Genomic DNA, 17,073 nt, shown 5'->3' with positions numbered 1-17,073 from the left:
CAAGTGGTTTGTTTCATGGTAAACTAAGGCTCTGCTTTGAAGCAGGGTAAGCTCATCGTAGTAATATGGGTTCTCATTGCTCAGACATTTCCAAGAATTGATTTTGGGCTAAAAAGTGCACCTAAAGCACTGCAGGGAGAGGTTTGCAGGCACTGAGACATTTTAACTTCTTGTCATTAAAAATGAATTCGTTTAAAAAAACAATGCAAAGAAACCTCCTGGGTCTTATTGTGGCACCAAGATACTTGATCAGGAGAGTACTGCAGCTTTGAAATCTCAGATGCTGTTTAAGCTCTGTGCTGTATGGATTCTTTCCATTGCTGTCAGGATTAGTCCCAATATTCCAAGTGTTTTATAGAACAGCTCCAACACCCATCGTGTTCTTCTAAGCTGCTGTGAAGCTTGAGGCCATTCACACTGCAATGTGCTGTATCACGGTGTGGCTAGCAGGATTTGGGGAGCTTCTGTTGGCCTTCCACAGTGAGGGCATCTTCATCCAGAGACCTGGATTTTTCTGGATATTTGGCAAAGATGGAAATGACTAGAGGACCTATTCTGTTCTCATTTCAGGTGTTGTTCTGGGAGGCTGTGGGGACAGATCCATCCGTTTTCGTCCAACGCTGATCTTCAAGGATCACCACGCACACCTCTTCCTGAACATTTTCAGTGACATCTTAGCAAACTTCAAGTAAAAAGCAGTTCCCTTGCACTGAACAGCTGATTATGAAATTAGTTTGCATTAATTCATGTCCTCTCTACTTACAAGCTAAGTGTAAAGTCATAAACTGAGGTTTGTGTTCTGTCTGTAATCCTGCCCAAGGCAAGCTGCTCCATGCACATGCGGCCCAGGCAGAGCATTGGCACTGGTCACCAGCAGGTACATGCAGCTGTCTCACTGTGCATTCCCTAGAAAATGTGGCCTGGTGCATTCCCTAGAACCTCCCTCTTGTGGCCTGGGCCATGTTAACTGCAGAGTCCTCCCTACAGCCACGTCCCTGACTCTGGACCTGGTACAGTCAGTTTCCACAGGTGACCCTGGCAGATTAGCATCCAGAAGCAGCAACAAGTGTGGCCAAACGCTCAGAGCCACATGCCTGCCACACAGAGTGCCATTCTCTAACGGCAGCTGGAATAAAATCAGTGTTTCAGGGAAAGCTCTGCTTTCCACCACTGCCAAGCACAGTGTTTCACAGAATAATTTCTAGCTTTATTCCCTCGAGTACAGGCATCTGCCACACCAACTGCATCGGGGCACCGTCAGCTCTGCCCAGCCTGCACTCACTGCTTCACAGGGCACTGATGCCCTCAGCCACACCTACAGCACTGCAAGTGGCACTGAAGCCCTTGTCCTCTTGTCCTCATCATGGATGGGTTTTAAAACTTTTGACTTCTCTTACAAGCAGACTTGTACAGAGAAAACTCTACCCTGAAGTATATAATTTGACAAAGCTTAGAGAACCATGCAAAGCACATTCTTCCATTTCTGCCAGCAGTCTAGAATGATTCCAAATTATTTTACCATTTGCCCAGAACACACAATAGCCATTAATTTATCTATTTTAACTTCTACACAAATACTTGAGGTATTTTGTAAAACTAAAGCAGAAATGCCATAATCTGGTATCAGAGCCACTACAGTGAAGGCCTAGTCCTAACTGCACATTTATAATGCAAAGTAATTATATTTTTGTTCTGATAGTATATTCTAAGTGATCCATACTTCAGAGATCTTCTAGAAAGCCACAGGATCAAGAAAAGTGTCAACAGTTCATTAATTTGTTTCTCTTCAGAGAATTGTTTTGGATGTCTCTTTACTGTTTGCTGAAGGCTGACTTGAACTAGATCTGGTGCCTTTCTTTTTCTTTTTCTTGGTGAGCATCTGGATTTTGTTTACTAAGTTTAGCTTTTCGTTGTGCACCAAGTAACAGGGACCACAATGGACTTTTACAGTTGCCCTTTCAGGACCTGACCACAATTTTTAAGTACATAATAAGAGACAGAGAAGTTAAAAGATTTACAAGTTTAATACAGCTACCAAAATGTGAAAAGGTTCCTTACCTGCTTTGAGAAGTGTTAATCATGGTTTTCCCATTTTCAAGTACTGGTATTGGGAAACTCAAGCACAGTCACCTCTGCCAGCTTAAACCCAGTGGGATTTCTGTAAACCTCTGCAGAAAGCAGAATTCTGGTGCCAGCTGGGCAGAACCTGAGCAGGTTTTTGAACAGAGGCTGTAGAAATCTGGGGAAGGACCGGTAAAAATTGGTGTTCAACAAAACTTCATTGTCATCGCTGTCCTTGTAAGTGTATTATCAGCAAAAGGAAAGTCAAACCAAGAACTGGATTTGACAGCATTTTGGGAATTAGATTGTTAACATATCAGTGCAATAGTTTTAGTGAATGTCTCTAGCAAGTCTTGTACTTTTACAGAAGCAAAGGTCCAGTAATTTGAAGTCTTACCACATCTTCACTTTTATTATGACTACTCTAGATGTTTTTATAATTTTTACTGACACTCAGTTAACTGTATAATTGTGTACAACATGTTGATGAAATCGTTAGAGAATACATAGAAAGCACTGCAGCTGAAGCATATAAAGTTAATATTGTTTACAGCATACTGTGGACAGTGCCAAATAAATGTTTAAACAAATACTTAAGTACACTTCATGGTGTAACTAGTAACTGTACACAGATTCATAACAAATGACATCAATCATGTGTAATCAATATTCTTAAATAAAATATTTATAATTGAACTTCTCCAGGGCTTTTCATTTTACACCCAGTACATGCCTAAACTGAACCATTAGTGCATGTTAAATACATTCTGATAAACCTCCAAAATCACCATGTACCTGTACACTGTATTTTGCTGCCATGGTATTTATGCCAAGGAATATTTGGATCTCTTTTGATATTGCCATGTACACAGTGTCAACCAAAACTTAAACTCATAGAAACCCATTAGGAAAAGTTCAACATGAGAAATAGTAATTCAGGATTATCCTGTGCACTTAAATGGCAATTTTACTTAACTGCCTTTGCTGATCTACCAAGAAACAGAGGTTTCACTTCACATGAGGAAGAAATAAGGAAAGAACACTCCAGATCATTGGTGAGTCAGTTTATTTGCCAGTTTCAAAGGAAGTTAGAAGAGGGGTGTAAGGAATTATCTTGCTTCTGATAGTTCAAAAATGTGTTACGTGTTATAGGTGATAGGTTTGCTTCTTTCTTGGGTTTAAATTCCTCATTTCTACTGAGGTTTTGGAAGAGGAGAAATTGTACCAGTACCATGGAATAAGACCACAACCCTACATGGAGACAGGTGCTGCTTTTCCTGTTCCAGTGAAGAATGGCAATTTCTGTAAGAGGCTCCTGAGATATTGTCCCAGCCTTTAACGCAGCAGCTGAGCTGCCAGTGTCTCTTGCTGTTTTGCCCAGTTCCACTCCCATCCCGGAGAGCCCTCCCTCCTGGGGCCAGGACAGCCCACACACCTTCCCAGTTCCCTCAACTGCATTAACACGTGAGCATGTCCCTCTCTGACATCCATCATATAGAGGTACCAGACCAGCTTTTATTTCCAGAGGCTTCGTAGCCAACCTGAAATTAGCTAAAAGAAACACTGAGTTTGAAGTGAGGATGCTCTGGCAGCTCTTGCATTTCATTTCAAGAGCTTTTTCATGTTTCATGAACAACCAAAGAGGCCAACTGAAACAAAAAGCCAGGGTCACCCCCAGTAATTTGGTGTCCTACGGCACATTCCAAGGACAGTTCAGGCCTGGAATGCTGTGACATTACTGAATCCAACATGGGACAGACACTCCTCACACCATACACAAGCTGCAAGACCTTTAATCCAGTGGGCTGTGCTTTACCACCGACTTTCTATACTGGGTGCACTTACAGCAGGCTTTGCACAGGAAAAGGACAGAGATGTGTAGTTTGGTAAACGACTTAAACCTCATGGAACAATAAGGACACTGAACATGCAACATGGAAGATCACTGGAAATGAGCTGCTGTGTCACACAAGGTCTCCAAATATTTGAGTAAATTTCTGTCTGTCTACAATCTGGCCATACTTAATTGTAAAATACAAAGTATCTGTACTGTTATACCGTTTGAACTGGTGAAGTAGCTCATCCTTGCTATCTCCAACTTCATCCAAAGTCACCACTGTCTCTATGGGACAGTAAATATCATTACGTCTTCCCCAAAATGTCAAGTGGGCCACTCTGACAGTTTTTCCCGTTTCACTTAAGTAGATTAATCCAATAATTCTTCTGAAAAAGTAGCTCATACCATACAACATTGCCCCAGCAAAGACAGCGATGCCAGTTGTATAGAAGAGGAAATTCTGAGACACCTGGTCCTGCAGGTAGAGGTAGAAGATAGGAGGCAGAATGATCATGGAGGTGGCAGTCTGCAACAGCTTCAGTCTCGACAGGACTCTGCAATATTTTATCCCTGGGAACCTGTAGACCAGCTTGAACTCTTCTGTGCTCCCATCCACAGCCTTCTGTTGGACCACAGCAGCAGGGGCCGAGTGGGACAGACACACAGACAGCACCTGTGGTCTCCTGAGACGATTACTGACACCATGAGCTCGCTGGGTTTGTGACTGCAAACACTCCCACGAACCAAAAGTCCAGGGCAGGCCAGCATCTTCCCTTCTCCATGACCTTGTCCAGAGCTCCTTCTGTAGACATCTCCCAAAAGCTGGTGCTGTGCAGACTTTAGTTCTAACTGTGCAGAGCCAAGCCTGTAAGGTAAGACTCCCACAAATTATTATTTGAGTCCTCTTCAAAACCCAATCAGTGACTCAGAGTTGGTCCCTCGGGCACCTAAAAACACTAAAGCACAAGCCCCAGCTCACTGTAACCTTAAACCAGTGTTCTGATGGGAAGCTGGTGTTTGTGCTCGCATCTCTCCGTGCAGACCGAGAGGGAAAACTTTGCTAACACAAATGATATCAGTGAGCTCAGTGACCGACCCTTACACAACCCCTGCCTCTCGCTGTCTGAGCAATATCCCAGCCAGAGCTGCTTCTACCTGGCGATTAGCCGAATAACATTTGAACAACAATTTTAGGAAAACAGAAAAGAAAAGTGGACAAAGCACGGTAAAGAGGAGGAGAGCGCTAGGCCGAAGGCGGCAGAAGACGCTGGGAACGCGCAGAGCTGAAGGGAAAAGGCAGGAAGGGAAACTCCGCGCTGCCCCGCCATGCTGCAAGGACCCGCCACGGAGCGGCCCGCGACGGGATGGGGATAGGGATGGATAAAGGGAGGAGACGGGGAAAGGGGAGAAGGAGACGGGGAAAGGGGAGAAGGAGATGGGGAAAGGGGAGAAGGAGATAGGGAAAGGGGAGAAGGAGGGGAATGGAGAATAGCCCGCCCGGCAACCCCGGTGCTCACCGCCGCCATGGCCTCGCCGCCTCAGCGCGGCTGCGCCCGGCCCGCCCCGCGCGCGGCCCGCCGGGAGAGCCGGCCTGGGGGAGCCGGCACCGCAGCTCCACGGCTCTGCCAGCCCCGCAGCCCTGCCAGCCCCGCGGCTCCACGGCTCTGCCAGCCCCGCAGCCCTGCCAGCCCCGCGGCTCCACGGCTCTGCCAGCACCACAGCCCTGTCAGCTCCACAGCCCCAGCCATGGCGCCGCCGCCCTCAGCGCTCTGCCTGTTCGACGTGGACGGCACCCTGACGGCCCCGCGCCAGGCGAGTGCGGGACGGGGCTGCGAGCCCGCGGGGAGCGGGCCGGATCGCACAGCGCGTCCCGCCCGCGGGGCCCGGCGTGTGCCGCATGCCGCGGCCTCTGTGGGCACACCTAGCGCACTTAACGCTGCTTAAAGACCCGCACGGTGCTGCGGGTTTGTGCTGGTTGTTGCGGCACGGAGGCAAATCTGACAGCTCTGTTTTGGACCCCAGAAAATCTCGGCGGAGATGGCGGCGTTCCTGCAGCAGCTGCGGCAGAAGGTGAAGGTGGGAGTGGTGGGCGGCTCGGACTTCGCTAAGATCCGCGAGCAGCTGGGCGAGGACGGTAAGGGCCGGGCTGATGCAATCCGCGCTCCGGGGCCCGCGGGGAGGCTTCAGTGAAGGTTGAGGGTTGATCCCTCTTCATCCCCCTCTTCCCTTTCGTGCCTGTAATTGTCTTCCTGGTCGTGTTGCGGTGCACTCCGGCTGTGGAGAGCTACTAACCGGCATTTGGTATCTCGATATCAAATTAAGAGATTGTTACTAATGGTGAAATCCTGCCTCGGTGACAGAGCCTTGGGAGGGCTTTTTCACACTGCTGTGTGCAGTGGAGTCGTGTGTGTGACATACACGTGGAGCTGCTCAGCTGGCCAGCACATCCCTCGAGGACCCGATTTAGTTCACTGTGGGGTTATGATGCACTGATGGACTCTTGCCTTAGACCTTTATTAATGGTCTTTGCTTAATTGATGCCACTGATAGCTTCCTGTGGTGCCCAGACAGTTCAGAGTTTGTTTGCCTTCCAAGTGGTCTCCAGTAATCGTCTCCATATCATCTTGTGTTGTGCTGAGACTCACAACTCCCAGACATCTGCTGAAGATCAGTGACATTGAACAAACCAGCCTAAAAGGGCAGTATTTGACTTGCTCTCTAGCCAGGTCGTGTACCAGGGATTTGTTGTATTTGAGGTGTTCGATCATTTGCTTACACTTAAGCAAAGAGTCACATGCCTCTAAGTAAAACCACAGCCATGTCAAACAAATGACTTCGTGTGATTTGAGGTGTGCATTAATCTTAGTGAGAAATGGGACTAGCCCATTAATATTGTGCTTGGCACTATGATGAAAGCATGAAACTTTCATGCTTTCAGAGCTAGTGTTTGCTGTATTTTAATCTATTTCACATTGAAGACAATTCTGCATTAAGCAAATAGGGGAAATGATGAGTTACTGTCTTTTTGCTTGTTTGCAGTGATTGAAAAATATGACTACGTGTTCCCAGAAAATGGCCTGGTAGCATACAAAGATGGGAAATTCTTGAGCAAGCAGGTAAGTGTGAAATTTCCAATAGCGGGGAAAAGATATTTTCTAAACAGTATTTTGATTTATTTGTAGTCCTCTGTAATCACCCTTCCAAAGACCAAAATTACTGCTGCTAGTCCTGTTAATGGATCATTCATTTGGCATGTAATGTTTAACATAAGTAATGGAGAGTAAACATTTAAGAGATCCTGGCTGAATTTGCTGCCTTGACCAGTGGTTCCAGTTTACTGCAGGAACAAGCTCCATTTCTTCATGCTTGGCTATAACCAAATGCAGCTTTTTGTTTAGGGCTGCTGCCTGTGGAACAGTTTCCTTCTGAAGCAGGTACAAGTAGGAATCATATTAAAGGATAGTTTGGTGTTACAAAATGAACAAAAAGAAAAATGAGAGCCTTTTGTTAATACCATGTGAGCATCAGCTGATGTTACTGGTTGAAGGCGTGTTTGTTTCTCTGTGGTATTAACCATGCCTGATTATCCAATGTCTGTGTTTTCCATGTGACTTGCTTTTAGAATCTCAAATTCTGGACCCTTGGTTGAAGGGTGTTTGTTTTGTTAGAGCATTCAGGGCCACCTGGGCGAGGACATCCTTCAAGATGTCATCAACTACTGCCTGAGTTACATTGCAAAGATTAAACTTCCAAAGAAGAGGTATGTGCACACAGACATCTCAATGTGGTCATGTTCTCCATGGGGGATATAAAGCTCAGATGAGGGTGCTCTGCAAAAAAAAAGAGTAATTTCTGCTTAGGGAACAGCACTGTGTGTGAAACAGAGCTCCATCCATGCATAAAAGACAAGTTCCCAGCTGGAGCACAGGGTTTGAAATACTGATTCAGCACTTTTGTGTCAGAGGGAAGGAGATTCAGTGTTGAAGTAGGAGTGTTCCCTTGCCATGTTTGGAATTCAGCAGCATGGTGTTTTCCAGAGGTGAGAAGTGCAGCCAGACCAGCTCTGTGTGATGTGCAGCTGCTCCAGACACTGAAATGTGTGGTGTGAGGCAGGGCAAGACACTGCCCACATTGCTGGGAATTTTGCAGCTTCACCCCAAAACTGACAGCCTGGCCTGTCAGGCTCTGAGGTTGATGGGATGCTCCAGTCACACTTGTTAAACTAAATCATACTTTTAAAAGCCAGTGAGGATGATGTTGAGATTGCCAGATTCAAAGTCCAAAAGATTTACTGGTGCCAGAGGTATCTGCATGTTGGGGGGTTTATGCATACAATGAGACAGCTGATTCCCTTTAGAATTAAATTGAAATTTATTGTGATATTTGGTGAGCAGTTTTCTCCTATTTTTCTGTCTTATCAATTAATTCCCTTGCAGAGGCACTTTCATTGAGTTCCGAAATGGGATGTTAAATGTGTCCCCCATTGGAAGAAGCTGCAGCCAGGAAGAACGACTTGAGTTCTATGAACTTGATAAAGTGAGTTACAACTCTTGAAAAATACCCAGCTCTTCTGGAGGAGGCAGTTATGGCCAGGTTATGATTTTTAAAAAACTTCTTTAATTTGCAATTTTTTTCAGTTTAATCCTTTCTGTGTGTTTTAACTAATTTCCTCATTCAGACCTCAGGAAACAGACAATGTTTTTTTGGAGTAGCAAAGATTACTTGCAGAAGAGTGGGTTTGGCTCAAGTGTTTAATCCAGTATCCAGGGTTCTGAACATCCTGCTACTCTACATGGGGTTTCTAAAAAGCCCTGTCCTAGGTAAAACCATACTTTCTTGGTGTCCCCTGTAGTGTAACCAGCCTGGGACCATTCAAGTCAATAAAGCCATTCTTTTTTAGAGGTGTTTTTGGATTATCTTTTCATTGGTAAGTCAACACAGCATGTAACTGATGTTTGGTTTTGTTCTATTTTTTTCTTAACAGAAGGAGCATATAAGAGAGAAATTTGTAGCTGATCTACAAAGAGAATTTGCAGGGAAAGGCCTCACATTTTCTATAGGTAATACTTGAAATTTAAATTACTGATGTTTTAAATTACATTATTTTAATTTTAGTCATACTCTCCTATGGCTGTGACATCCCATCTCATTTGTGTGACAGGTCTCTCTGAGGTGGTTGCAGGCAAGTCTGAGCCTCCTTTTCCTCTCAGGCTTTTATTGGGAAATTTTAATTGCAATCCATCAAGAAAGAGAACTTCATTTCTTGTCATCAATTCATTGTCCTTTAATGTCAGATGTGTGACTGATTCTGCTCATTTTGGAGGATATTAGATGCTTCTGATTAGTCAGACTTGTTTCTGTGAATCAGTTTTGATCAGAACTACTCCCTCAGTGCTGTTTCAGTTGCCCTTGGTTCTTCAACTATACCTGCATTGTGTGGGAGGAAGGAAAGAATCCAAAAGCAAGTGCAAGCTTAAGGGAAAAAAAATAATAAGGGGGAAATAATTTTTGATGCATTTTTTCTTTTTTACCCTCTCTCCTAATATATTACCACACTCCTGCCTTTTATTATTTTTCAGAATTGCAAAGTATTGTTGGCATTAGTGCCAAAGCACTAAGGCAAAAGTGAACTGTAGTGCAGCTCTCCTCTGTTCTTGATGTTGTAACCTTTTGGACACCTGCTTCAGCTGGGAATCATGCTCTTAGGTCTTGGTGAAGGCCAGGGGCTCAGAACTGGATCAGTTGTTGTCCTGTTAGGTGTGCTGAAAGGGCTGATTTCTCTTTCCTGCTCTGAAAGCCTTAGGAAGTTTTCTGCCTACGATTGTATGGCTGTACATATATCAGTGGCTGTGTACATTTGCGTCCTTTCTTTCTAAAAGTAAAGATGTTAAATGTATTTCTTTTTAAAAGGTTCATTTGGATAGTAGTGAGTATTTGGGAACATGCTCAGGCTTTGTTGAATGGGTAAATAATCTCTGAATGACAGCTGTAGTAACTGATACCCTATAAAACACTTTCTGTATTTGCAGGACTTAACTCCAGGGTCTCACAACATTTCTGTGTCTTCTGCAGAGCTTCCTCTGCCTAAAATCTTACCCAGTTTAGCTTTTTTTTCACCTTCTCTCCCTTCAGAAATACATTCTTAAAATGAAACAACTCTTGTTTCTTCTCTCTCCTAGGAGGGCAGATAAGCATCGATGTGTTCCCAGATGGCTGGGATAAAAGGTACTGCCTAGGAATTGTTGCCAAGGATGGATACAAGACTATTTATTTCTTTGGAGACAAGACCATGCCAGTGAGTACATTAGTTTGATATATTAATTTGAGAGCTGCTGTGATTAAACCTCAAGGACTGTAGGTTCTAACCTTATAACCTTAATCCTGACAAGAGCTGAAGTCAGGATATAAACGTGTCCGTGTTTATCTGGCTGCAGCTGGGAAGTTTTCCATCTGTTTGCTGAACTGAGTACAGGGTTCTTGCCTTAAGAGGTTGTTTTAAAATTGAACTTCTCTAATTCTTTTAAACACCTAGGTGACATGACTGTGTGAAACTGATTGTCCTGCTTGGTCAGTGCAGATTGATTCTTCTTGTTGGCTGATGTTTATTAAACATATTTATTTCCTGTCTTATTATCACTGTACCTTTGCTCACTACTCTGTCTATGTCCACTTCAGGGAACTGAACAGAGTCCCTTGTCCCTCAGCATGGGGCAGAGCTCTGCAGGGCAATTCAGAGGCTTTTAAAAATCCTGAACAGAGAACTGACAAGAGCTGGTGAGGGCACTGGCAAGCACAAGGACTTGCTTGAAATTAAAGTGTCTGAATATGGCTAAGGGACAGTGTCATGCTAAGTTTTATAAGAACTCAGTTATAAAACTCTTAAGTTACACTGGATTTTATAAATTCTAAAAGGTGAAGTTTTATAAGAAAAAGGCTTGAAATTAATTTTTTTTCCCCCAACATCAGCTGCAAAATAATCACCTGTCCCTCTGGCACAGAGCTTACAGACAGTTCACTTTAAACCCTCTAAGTGGCAGTGCAGCATTTCCAGAGAGTTGAAGTACTAAGAGCTGAAACGGACCTTGTGAAAGCAGTGTGGCAAACAGAAATTTGGGAATAAATGGATTTTGGATTTTGGGGATCTGTGCTCATACAGGGGCAGTGCTGGTGTTTACTGAGCCTAATCACTGCAAGCCCTTGGAAAAAGTTCATCTTTCTCTGTTTCCCTTCATGTGTCCTTTTTTTGTGACTATGCTCTATGTTAAACAAAATTAAATTCTCTTCTGCTTCCAGGGAGGGAATGACTATGAAATTTTCACAGACTCCAGGACAGAAGGCTACAGTGTCACATCCCCACAGGACACAAGAAGAATCTGTGAAGAGCTGTTTTTTAAATAAAAGACTTTCAGAATTCACACTTCCAAGATGGTTAAACAGCAAAATAACTTGAAACATCATTTTCATTGGCCTGCAAGGCTTAATCCCTAGTTTTTTTTATGTTGAGGCTGTTTTTTAAAAGATGCAGTTGTTATTTTTTAAAAATATTTACCTTGTGCTATATGAATTAACATGAGTTATAATACATTTGGGATTTTCTTGTCTAAAACTGGAAGATGAGTAGAAGGGAAAGGTTTTTAAACCAGAAGTCCCTGACTGCCATCCCTGGGAATGCTGGACCAGCTGGTGCCAGAATTCCCTCCTGAGGATGGATGTGGTGCCAAGGCACAGTCAGGTCATGATACCTACACTCTTTGCAGACCAAATCTAAACAATCATTTGTAAAAATTAATTAAAATCACTTCAGCACGTTAGTAAAATATATTTGTTACTTTCTGATCATTTTTTGAGATTTCTGGTTAAGGCATTAAGGGTGAGATTTTTCATACTGCAAAAATTACCTAAATTATATTTCTATTAAAATTCAAATCAATGGCTGATACTCTGTGTAACTGTTAATATTACTTTTCTCATCTGGCATTAGGAAAGTAATCTTGAGTATGAACGGTTTGATTTATAAGTAAAGGAGAATAAAATCTGATTTTATCATGAAAAAATACTGTTTCAATTTGTCATTTTGATAAATAAAATACTTAAAGCAGAGCTGTTGCATGCTACCTGTCTGAAGAAAGAAATGAGTAATTTGAACCTTTCCAGTTCCAGGTTCTTGGGCTACTTGCACAGTAAAAAAGCAGAGAATAGAATCTTTGTACCACCCAAAGGAGCTTACAAGAAAAGGAGGAGGAGCTGCAATGCACCTCATGCACCAAAGCTGTTTTGTCTTCTGGCACATTCTTCCCTAGATAATTCCTGTTTCAATGGGAGTGGCTTAGGACCAGAGCCATCCCTGGGGTAGAATGCTCTTCAAGGACAGACAGTTTGAGAGCTGCTGTGCTGTGTGTACTCCATGTCCTGTACCTGATGACCTGGTTATTTTACTGCAGGGCTGGTTGCTGTATTGGCAGAATGCCAATGCAAAATATCCCATGCAGGACCAAAGCCAGGTTTGTTTTCATCCCCAAAGACAACATTGCTGGCTGCTCTGTCTTGGAGATCTGTCTGACATGTCCTGGCCTTACTATTTCCTAATTATTCTGGTAACTGCAGTCAGTGGGTGTGAAAACAGTTCCTTAAATCAAACTTAGGTGTCACCACACAGGGGTGCATGTGCAGGTACCTGCATTTCCTCTTCTTTAAAGCTGATCCTCTTCAGCACCAGCTACCCAGGCAGCACACTGGAAACACAGTAAAGCACTGAAATGGTTGTATTTATTGTAAAGAAAGCAGGGAGTGATATTCCAACAAACTGCACAGTGATAAACCCACCACTACCAAGGCTTATGGCTCATAAAAACAAAACCAAACCCAAACCCCACTACACCATGGTGTAACACAAGTACAGCTAAGGGAAAACAAGCCAGCACAGCAGTTCCTGACCCCACAGCCCTGTGCTGTCCCCACATCACACCTGGGAACAGATCAGCTGCTGTGAAAAGCTCAGAACAGGTCCTGACAGTGAGCACCTCTAGGTGAAGCTCCAAATACACAGCTGAAGCTACACTGTTCTATACAACTAACAAGAGTTGTGCCTTTTTTTTTTTTAATTTTATTTTATTTTATTTGCAAAGTCAATAAAAATCCACTGTTAGGAACATAACAGAGAAAAATGCTTCATTTGAAAAAATAAGATGTGGAAGGCAAACAGGAACAAAACCAATTTAGTAGCACTACAACTACATGGAGAGTCTGGGGAAGGGTGGCCCTATCACATCCTACCAAGCGAGTTTTCCAGGGAAACAGATGCAGAATCTACTTCACCAAGACAGCTGAGCCTGCTGAGTAACTCACACAGTATTTAATGCACAGGCACCTGGGCAGCACACACCTGCTGTGCAGCAGTGCAGGTGTCCTGCCTGTCCCTGGCACACCATGGCAGTCAGCTGAATGCAGTCTAGAAGGCAAATCTTCAGCCTTGTCAAAATCCAGTCAGTCAGAGGCTATGAAGTATCCACTACTCTACAATTTTCTACTACTTACCTTGAAGCAAATTTAAATTTGGGATGGATTTTTTTTTTTAATACTGGCCTATAAAATCTGTTGCTAATCAACCATCAAGGCACCTAAGTAAATTCACAAACAAGCCCAGCTTTACCAGTACAACACAGTTTCCACACCTGTGCAGCCACACCATTTGCAGTGGTGCACCTGATGGAGATTTCCCACCCTGTGGCAGCTGCTCTGTTTGTGAACTTCCTTCCATGAGGAAAAGAGCTCAGCAATGAACACCTGTGTCTGTCAGGCCAAGGCATTCAGGCACTGTTATCAGCAATAAAGGTGCTGCAGCCCCGGAAGAGCAGCCCAAGGGAATGGGGGCTCACACAACACCCAGGGCTCAGAGTTGTGCTTGACCATCTGCACTACAAAAAGTTCTCTTTGAAACCTCTCCCCCCTTCCCCTGGGCATTTCCTGCAATCAGTTCACAAGACAAAAGAAAACCCAAACCTCCCCTCCTCCACCAAGCACACAAACTAGGTCTCTTTAAATACATCTCTTGTAAACACATTACGCTAGATTTTTTTCATTAGCATTTGAATTGCCTTTTTTTTTTTTTTTTTTTTAAATCAGGCCAGCTGTAAAAAATGGTAATTTTGGCCCGCTTCTGCTTTATTGACAATGCAGTATTTCCTCACGCACAATATTCTGCAGCCAGGTCCTGCAGCCAGCTGTTGAGCAGAGCCCACGCCAGCAGCAGGGTGTTCCAGGGGACACCTCAGGAGCTGATGACGTGCCCTGACCACGTCTCGTGCTTGGTGCCAGGGGCCAGGTGAGTGATCACCACCTCCACTGCCTGCAGCTTCTCGTTCTTGGGAGGGATGGTGCACATCTTGTAGGTGACCTCGTCGCCTGCCACGGGAACGTACTCGCCTTCAATGCTGTGGAGGGAAGCTCCGGTTAGGCAATGAATCACAGAAACACTCGTTCTCTTCTGCAGCTTACTGATTTTTTTTTTATAATTGTTATCTTAGATGCTCAAAGTACTTCAGGGATTTTGTAGAGCCTGTCATCCATCAAAGTCTGAGGCTGATTTTGGTTGTCTTGCAGTGAAATCCTATGAAAATACTATAAATATCACCATCGCCCTAAAAAAATCAACCAACCACAAGAAGTACAAAATAAAACTCAATAAAACCCACAGAAATCCCCACTCTAATCTGCTTTAAAGAATACTCAGGTGAGCCCAGGCTTGGACTAAGAACTGTGCACCAGCACCTCACTTGCAACAGCACTAGAGGGCAGGGCTGTCACTGGCTGCCACTTACTCTGGGGATATGGTTTTTAAACTAAAGAAAGTTGATCTATTTTTGGTAGATTCCCCCCCTCCCTTCTCACTTAAGCTTTTGAAGTTTCAGTTTGTTTGGGTTGGTTTTTTTTTCATTTTTTCCTAAAAGGAATTGTACCACGTAGTGGCCAGATTTTGCCTTTAGGTTATTCCATCATAACACAGTTTGTGGTATGAAATAAAAAAGGAGTCCCAGTGAGATTTGGTATCAAATATTTCAGAATTACTTGCCGAGAGAAAAGAGAGTTGTGCTATCCTGATGTGTTAGCCTGCAGAAACACTCACTCAGCACTCTGGGAGATTTCCAGAAGACTCCTGGAAGATTCCTGAGTGATGCCAGGGGATGCTGGAAGACCTGCACTGTGCATTTGCTACTGCACGTGAGTCCACGTTTGGAATAGGTGGGAGATGCCCAAAGGGCTTCACTGTTCAGAACAAGGTGCTGATGAAACAGAGAACTGCAAACAGCCCTCCTCACCTCCTCCCTGTGTCTGAGATCAGAGCTTTGTAATAAAAATCCCAGCATGTGCCAGTGAACACCGGCAGAGATTCCTCCCTCCTGCGTTGCCATGAGGCTCTCACAGCACAGAAGATGCCACTTTGCCTTTCCTTAAATATCCCTACACGAGCCCATGCTCAGCTCCCCCTGGCCTGACAGCCTAGGCTCTGCCTTTCTCATTGATGGTTTTCAGGGTTTCTCAGCAGAATCGGTATTTGGGAACAGATCAACACTAATAACAAATTCCACTGAATGTCTGATAGGTGTGACTTGCTTGTGAAGTCCTGTTACACTGGAAGTAAGATTTGGGTCCAGGAAAGAAAAAAAAAGTGGTCTAGGCCAGAAGTTTGTAGTGAACCACTGAAATTTGGCATTTGCCTTCTCTGACAGCACTCTGGGAGCATGCTCACCCCACCCAGGAATTGTACCCCATGTTTCTGTTAACAGCAGATCTCAGATTTTAGCAGTGCCCTTTATATCCCCTCTCATTTTGTGACCCGTTATTCTTAGGGCTTTTCTATTGCAGGAAAGACTGGCAAGACTGATAGGAGGTGAATACACTGGCCCCTACTGCCAGCTCTAACCTCACATCACAGTTTGCTTCTCCCCACAGTTCTGCAAGACTTCTCCAGCTCCATCTCCAGCACTGCCTGTCCCCAGCCCTTCCCCCTTTGAGGGCTCCTGTCTGATCCTGCACTCCTGCACAAGTGCTGCTCAGGGAGCTGGAGCCAGGCTGTGGTGAAGCAGGAGCAGCCCAAACCCAGGAACAGACAGGGAAACCAGGCATCTAAAAGGGAAGCTAAAAATGACCCCTAAATCAAGACTTCTCCCATGGGAAATTCAAAAGAAAAATCATTGTTTGCTAACTGATTGTATCAACACGATATTGAAAATGCTCCTATATCTAAATATGAATCTAAAACCTGCTATGAGGAGTTAAAGGCATTCCCAAGGCCTCTGACTTGAAATGCATATATTTCAAACTTTATTTCCCTGGAAATACCTCTACTCCAGAGCTGCCTGTGACTGTGGCAATCAGAGCCAGGAGGGCACGTCCTAAACTGAACCCTTCAGAGCAATGCTTGGGAAAATGGCAGTAAACTGAAGGCAGAAGAAATATTTACAGAAAAATCAAGATAAAGCCTCCTTCATCAGACCTGACAGCCCTTTCCAACCCACACAGGCTGATCTGACTGACCTTTATTTACTTCCAAAGCCTGCAGGCCATCCTGTCAGCCCAGCCCAGAATCACACTGGACATGTTCAGGCTCCCACATCTGACCTTTGTTGTGCCTGTCCTCTCCACTTACTGCCTCCATTTATGTCTCACTTCCCCCAGCTCCAACAGGTTTAAGATGCTTTCAGGTGTGAAGGGATTGCACACTCAACCCTTACTGTCCTTCCAAGAGCAGAAACTAATTTACCTTTTCTAGTCCCAAAGGCATTTGCCACCAAAGACCCAGAAGTTTACCTTGACTTTGAAACAGCAGATTTGCAGCAAGGATGTGCTGGAACCTGATGAGGGGACATAAAGCCCCAAGAAGAGACACAGGAAAGGGTTGAAAGAGTCAAAGTGAAAATGCAACGTTAAAAAAATGACATCATCTTTCCTACTGAAACCCCTTGAATCTTGATGAACCTTGATCCTTTGTTGCAAAAAAAAAAAAAAAAAAAAAAAAAAAAAAGAAATTGTTGCTATAGAGCTAAAAACGACTAAAACTAAAGCAGAATCTCCCCTTGGTGCTCCAGTCACGCACTGCAGAGCCCCAGGAGGGGCAGGAACAAGTCACCACTGCACAGCCACCAAACCAAACGGATGCCCTGCCCAGGAAGGGATCT

General features: G+C 44.2%; 4 protein-coding genes across 9 annotated transcripts in view; 2 read left to right on the top strand and 2 right to left on the bottom strand.

The window, feature by feature from the left end:
* The window catches only part of ABAT (4-aminobutyrate aminotransferase), a 48,377-nt gene extending 45,620 nt beyond the window's left edge, over positions 1–2,757 (top strand). For all 5 annotated transcript variants that reach the window (XM_014894511.2, XM_014894518.2, XM_088174469.1 and 2 more), the window contains one exon: positions 571–2,757. In XM_014894511.2, coding sequence (XP_014749997.1) covers positions 571–692 — 122 coding nt within the window. In that variant the 3' untranslated portion in view covers positions 693–2,757. The remainder of the gene's footprint in view (positions 1–570) is intronic.
* Positions 2,758–3,110: 353 nt separating this feature from the next.
* Positions 3,111–5,490, bottom strand: TMEM186 (transmembrane protein 186). The gene is made up of 2 exons (XM_014894544.2): positions 5,416–5,490; positions 3,111–4,763 (listed from the first exon to the last, which is right to left on the bottom strand). Exons 1-2 carry the CDS (start codon positions 5,422–5,424, stop codon positions 4,026–4,028), a joined length of 747 nt encoding a protein of 248 aa, XP_014750030.2. The 5' UTR covers positions 5,425–5,490; the 3' UTR covers positions 3,111–4,025.
* On the top strand, positions 5,459–11,998 carry PMM2 (phosphomannomutase 2). Its single transcript, XM_014894559.2, has 8 exons — positions 5,459–5,710; positions 5,921–6,032; positions 6,938–7,014; positions 7,567–7,658; positions 8,335–8,434; positions 8,883–8,958; positions 10,078–10,193; positions 11,192–11,998. The coding sequence occupies exons 1-8, from the start codon at positions 5,645–5,647 to the stop codon at positions 11,294–11,296; spliced, it is 744 nt and encodes a 247-aa protein (XP_014750045.2). The 5' UTR covers positions 5,459–5,644; the 3' UTR covers positions 11,297–11,998.
* Positions 11,999–12,642: 644 nt separating this feature from the next.
* Positions 12,643–17,073, bottom strand: part of CARHSP1 (calcium regulated heat stable protein 1) — a 36,641-nt gene continuing 32,210 nt past the window's right edge. For both annotated transcript variants that reach the window (XM_014894570.2, XM_088174472.1), the window contains exon 4: positions 12,643–14,328. In XM_014894570.2, coding sequence (XP_014750056.1) covers positions 14,166–14,328 — 163 coding nt within the window. In that variant the 3' untranslated portion in view covers positions 12,643–14,165. The remainder of the gene's footprint in view (positions 14,329–17,073) is intronic.

The sequence above is a fragment of the Sturnus vulgaris genome, chromosome 16 (genome assembly GCF_052056855.1).
Source record: "Sturnus vulgaris isolate bStuVul1 chromosome 16, bStuVul1.hap1, whole genome shotgun sequence".
NCBI lineage: Eukaryota > Metazoa > Chordata > Aves > Passeriformes > Sturnidae > Sturnus > Sturnus vulgaris.
Note: the sequence above shows the minus strand (reverse complement) of the source record. Positions and strands in the feature narration are given on the sequence as shown.

Excerpts from the sequence above, each read along its gene's own strand:
- PMM2 (XM_014894559.2), top strand. The coding sequence starts at position 5,645 with ATGGCGCCGCCGCCCTCAGCGCTCTGCCTGTTCGACGTGGACGGCACC. Across the intron at positions 5,711-5,920 it reads CCCTGACGGCCCCGCGCCAG|AAAATCTCGGCGGAGATGGC; the intron begins GCGAGTGCGGGA and ends TTTGGACCCCAG. Across the intron at positions 6,033-6,937 it reads CGAGCAGCTGGGCGAGGACG|TGATTGAAAAATATGACTAC; the intron begins GTAAGGGCCGGG and ends GCTTGTTTGCAG.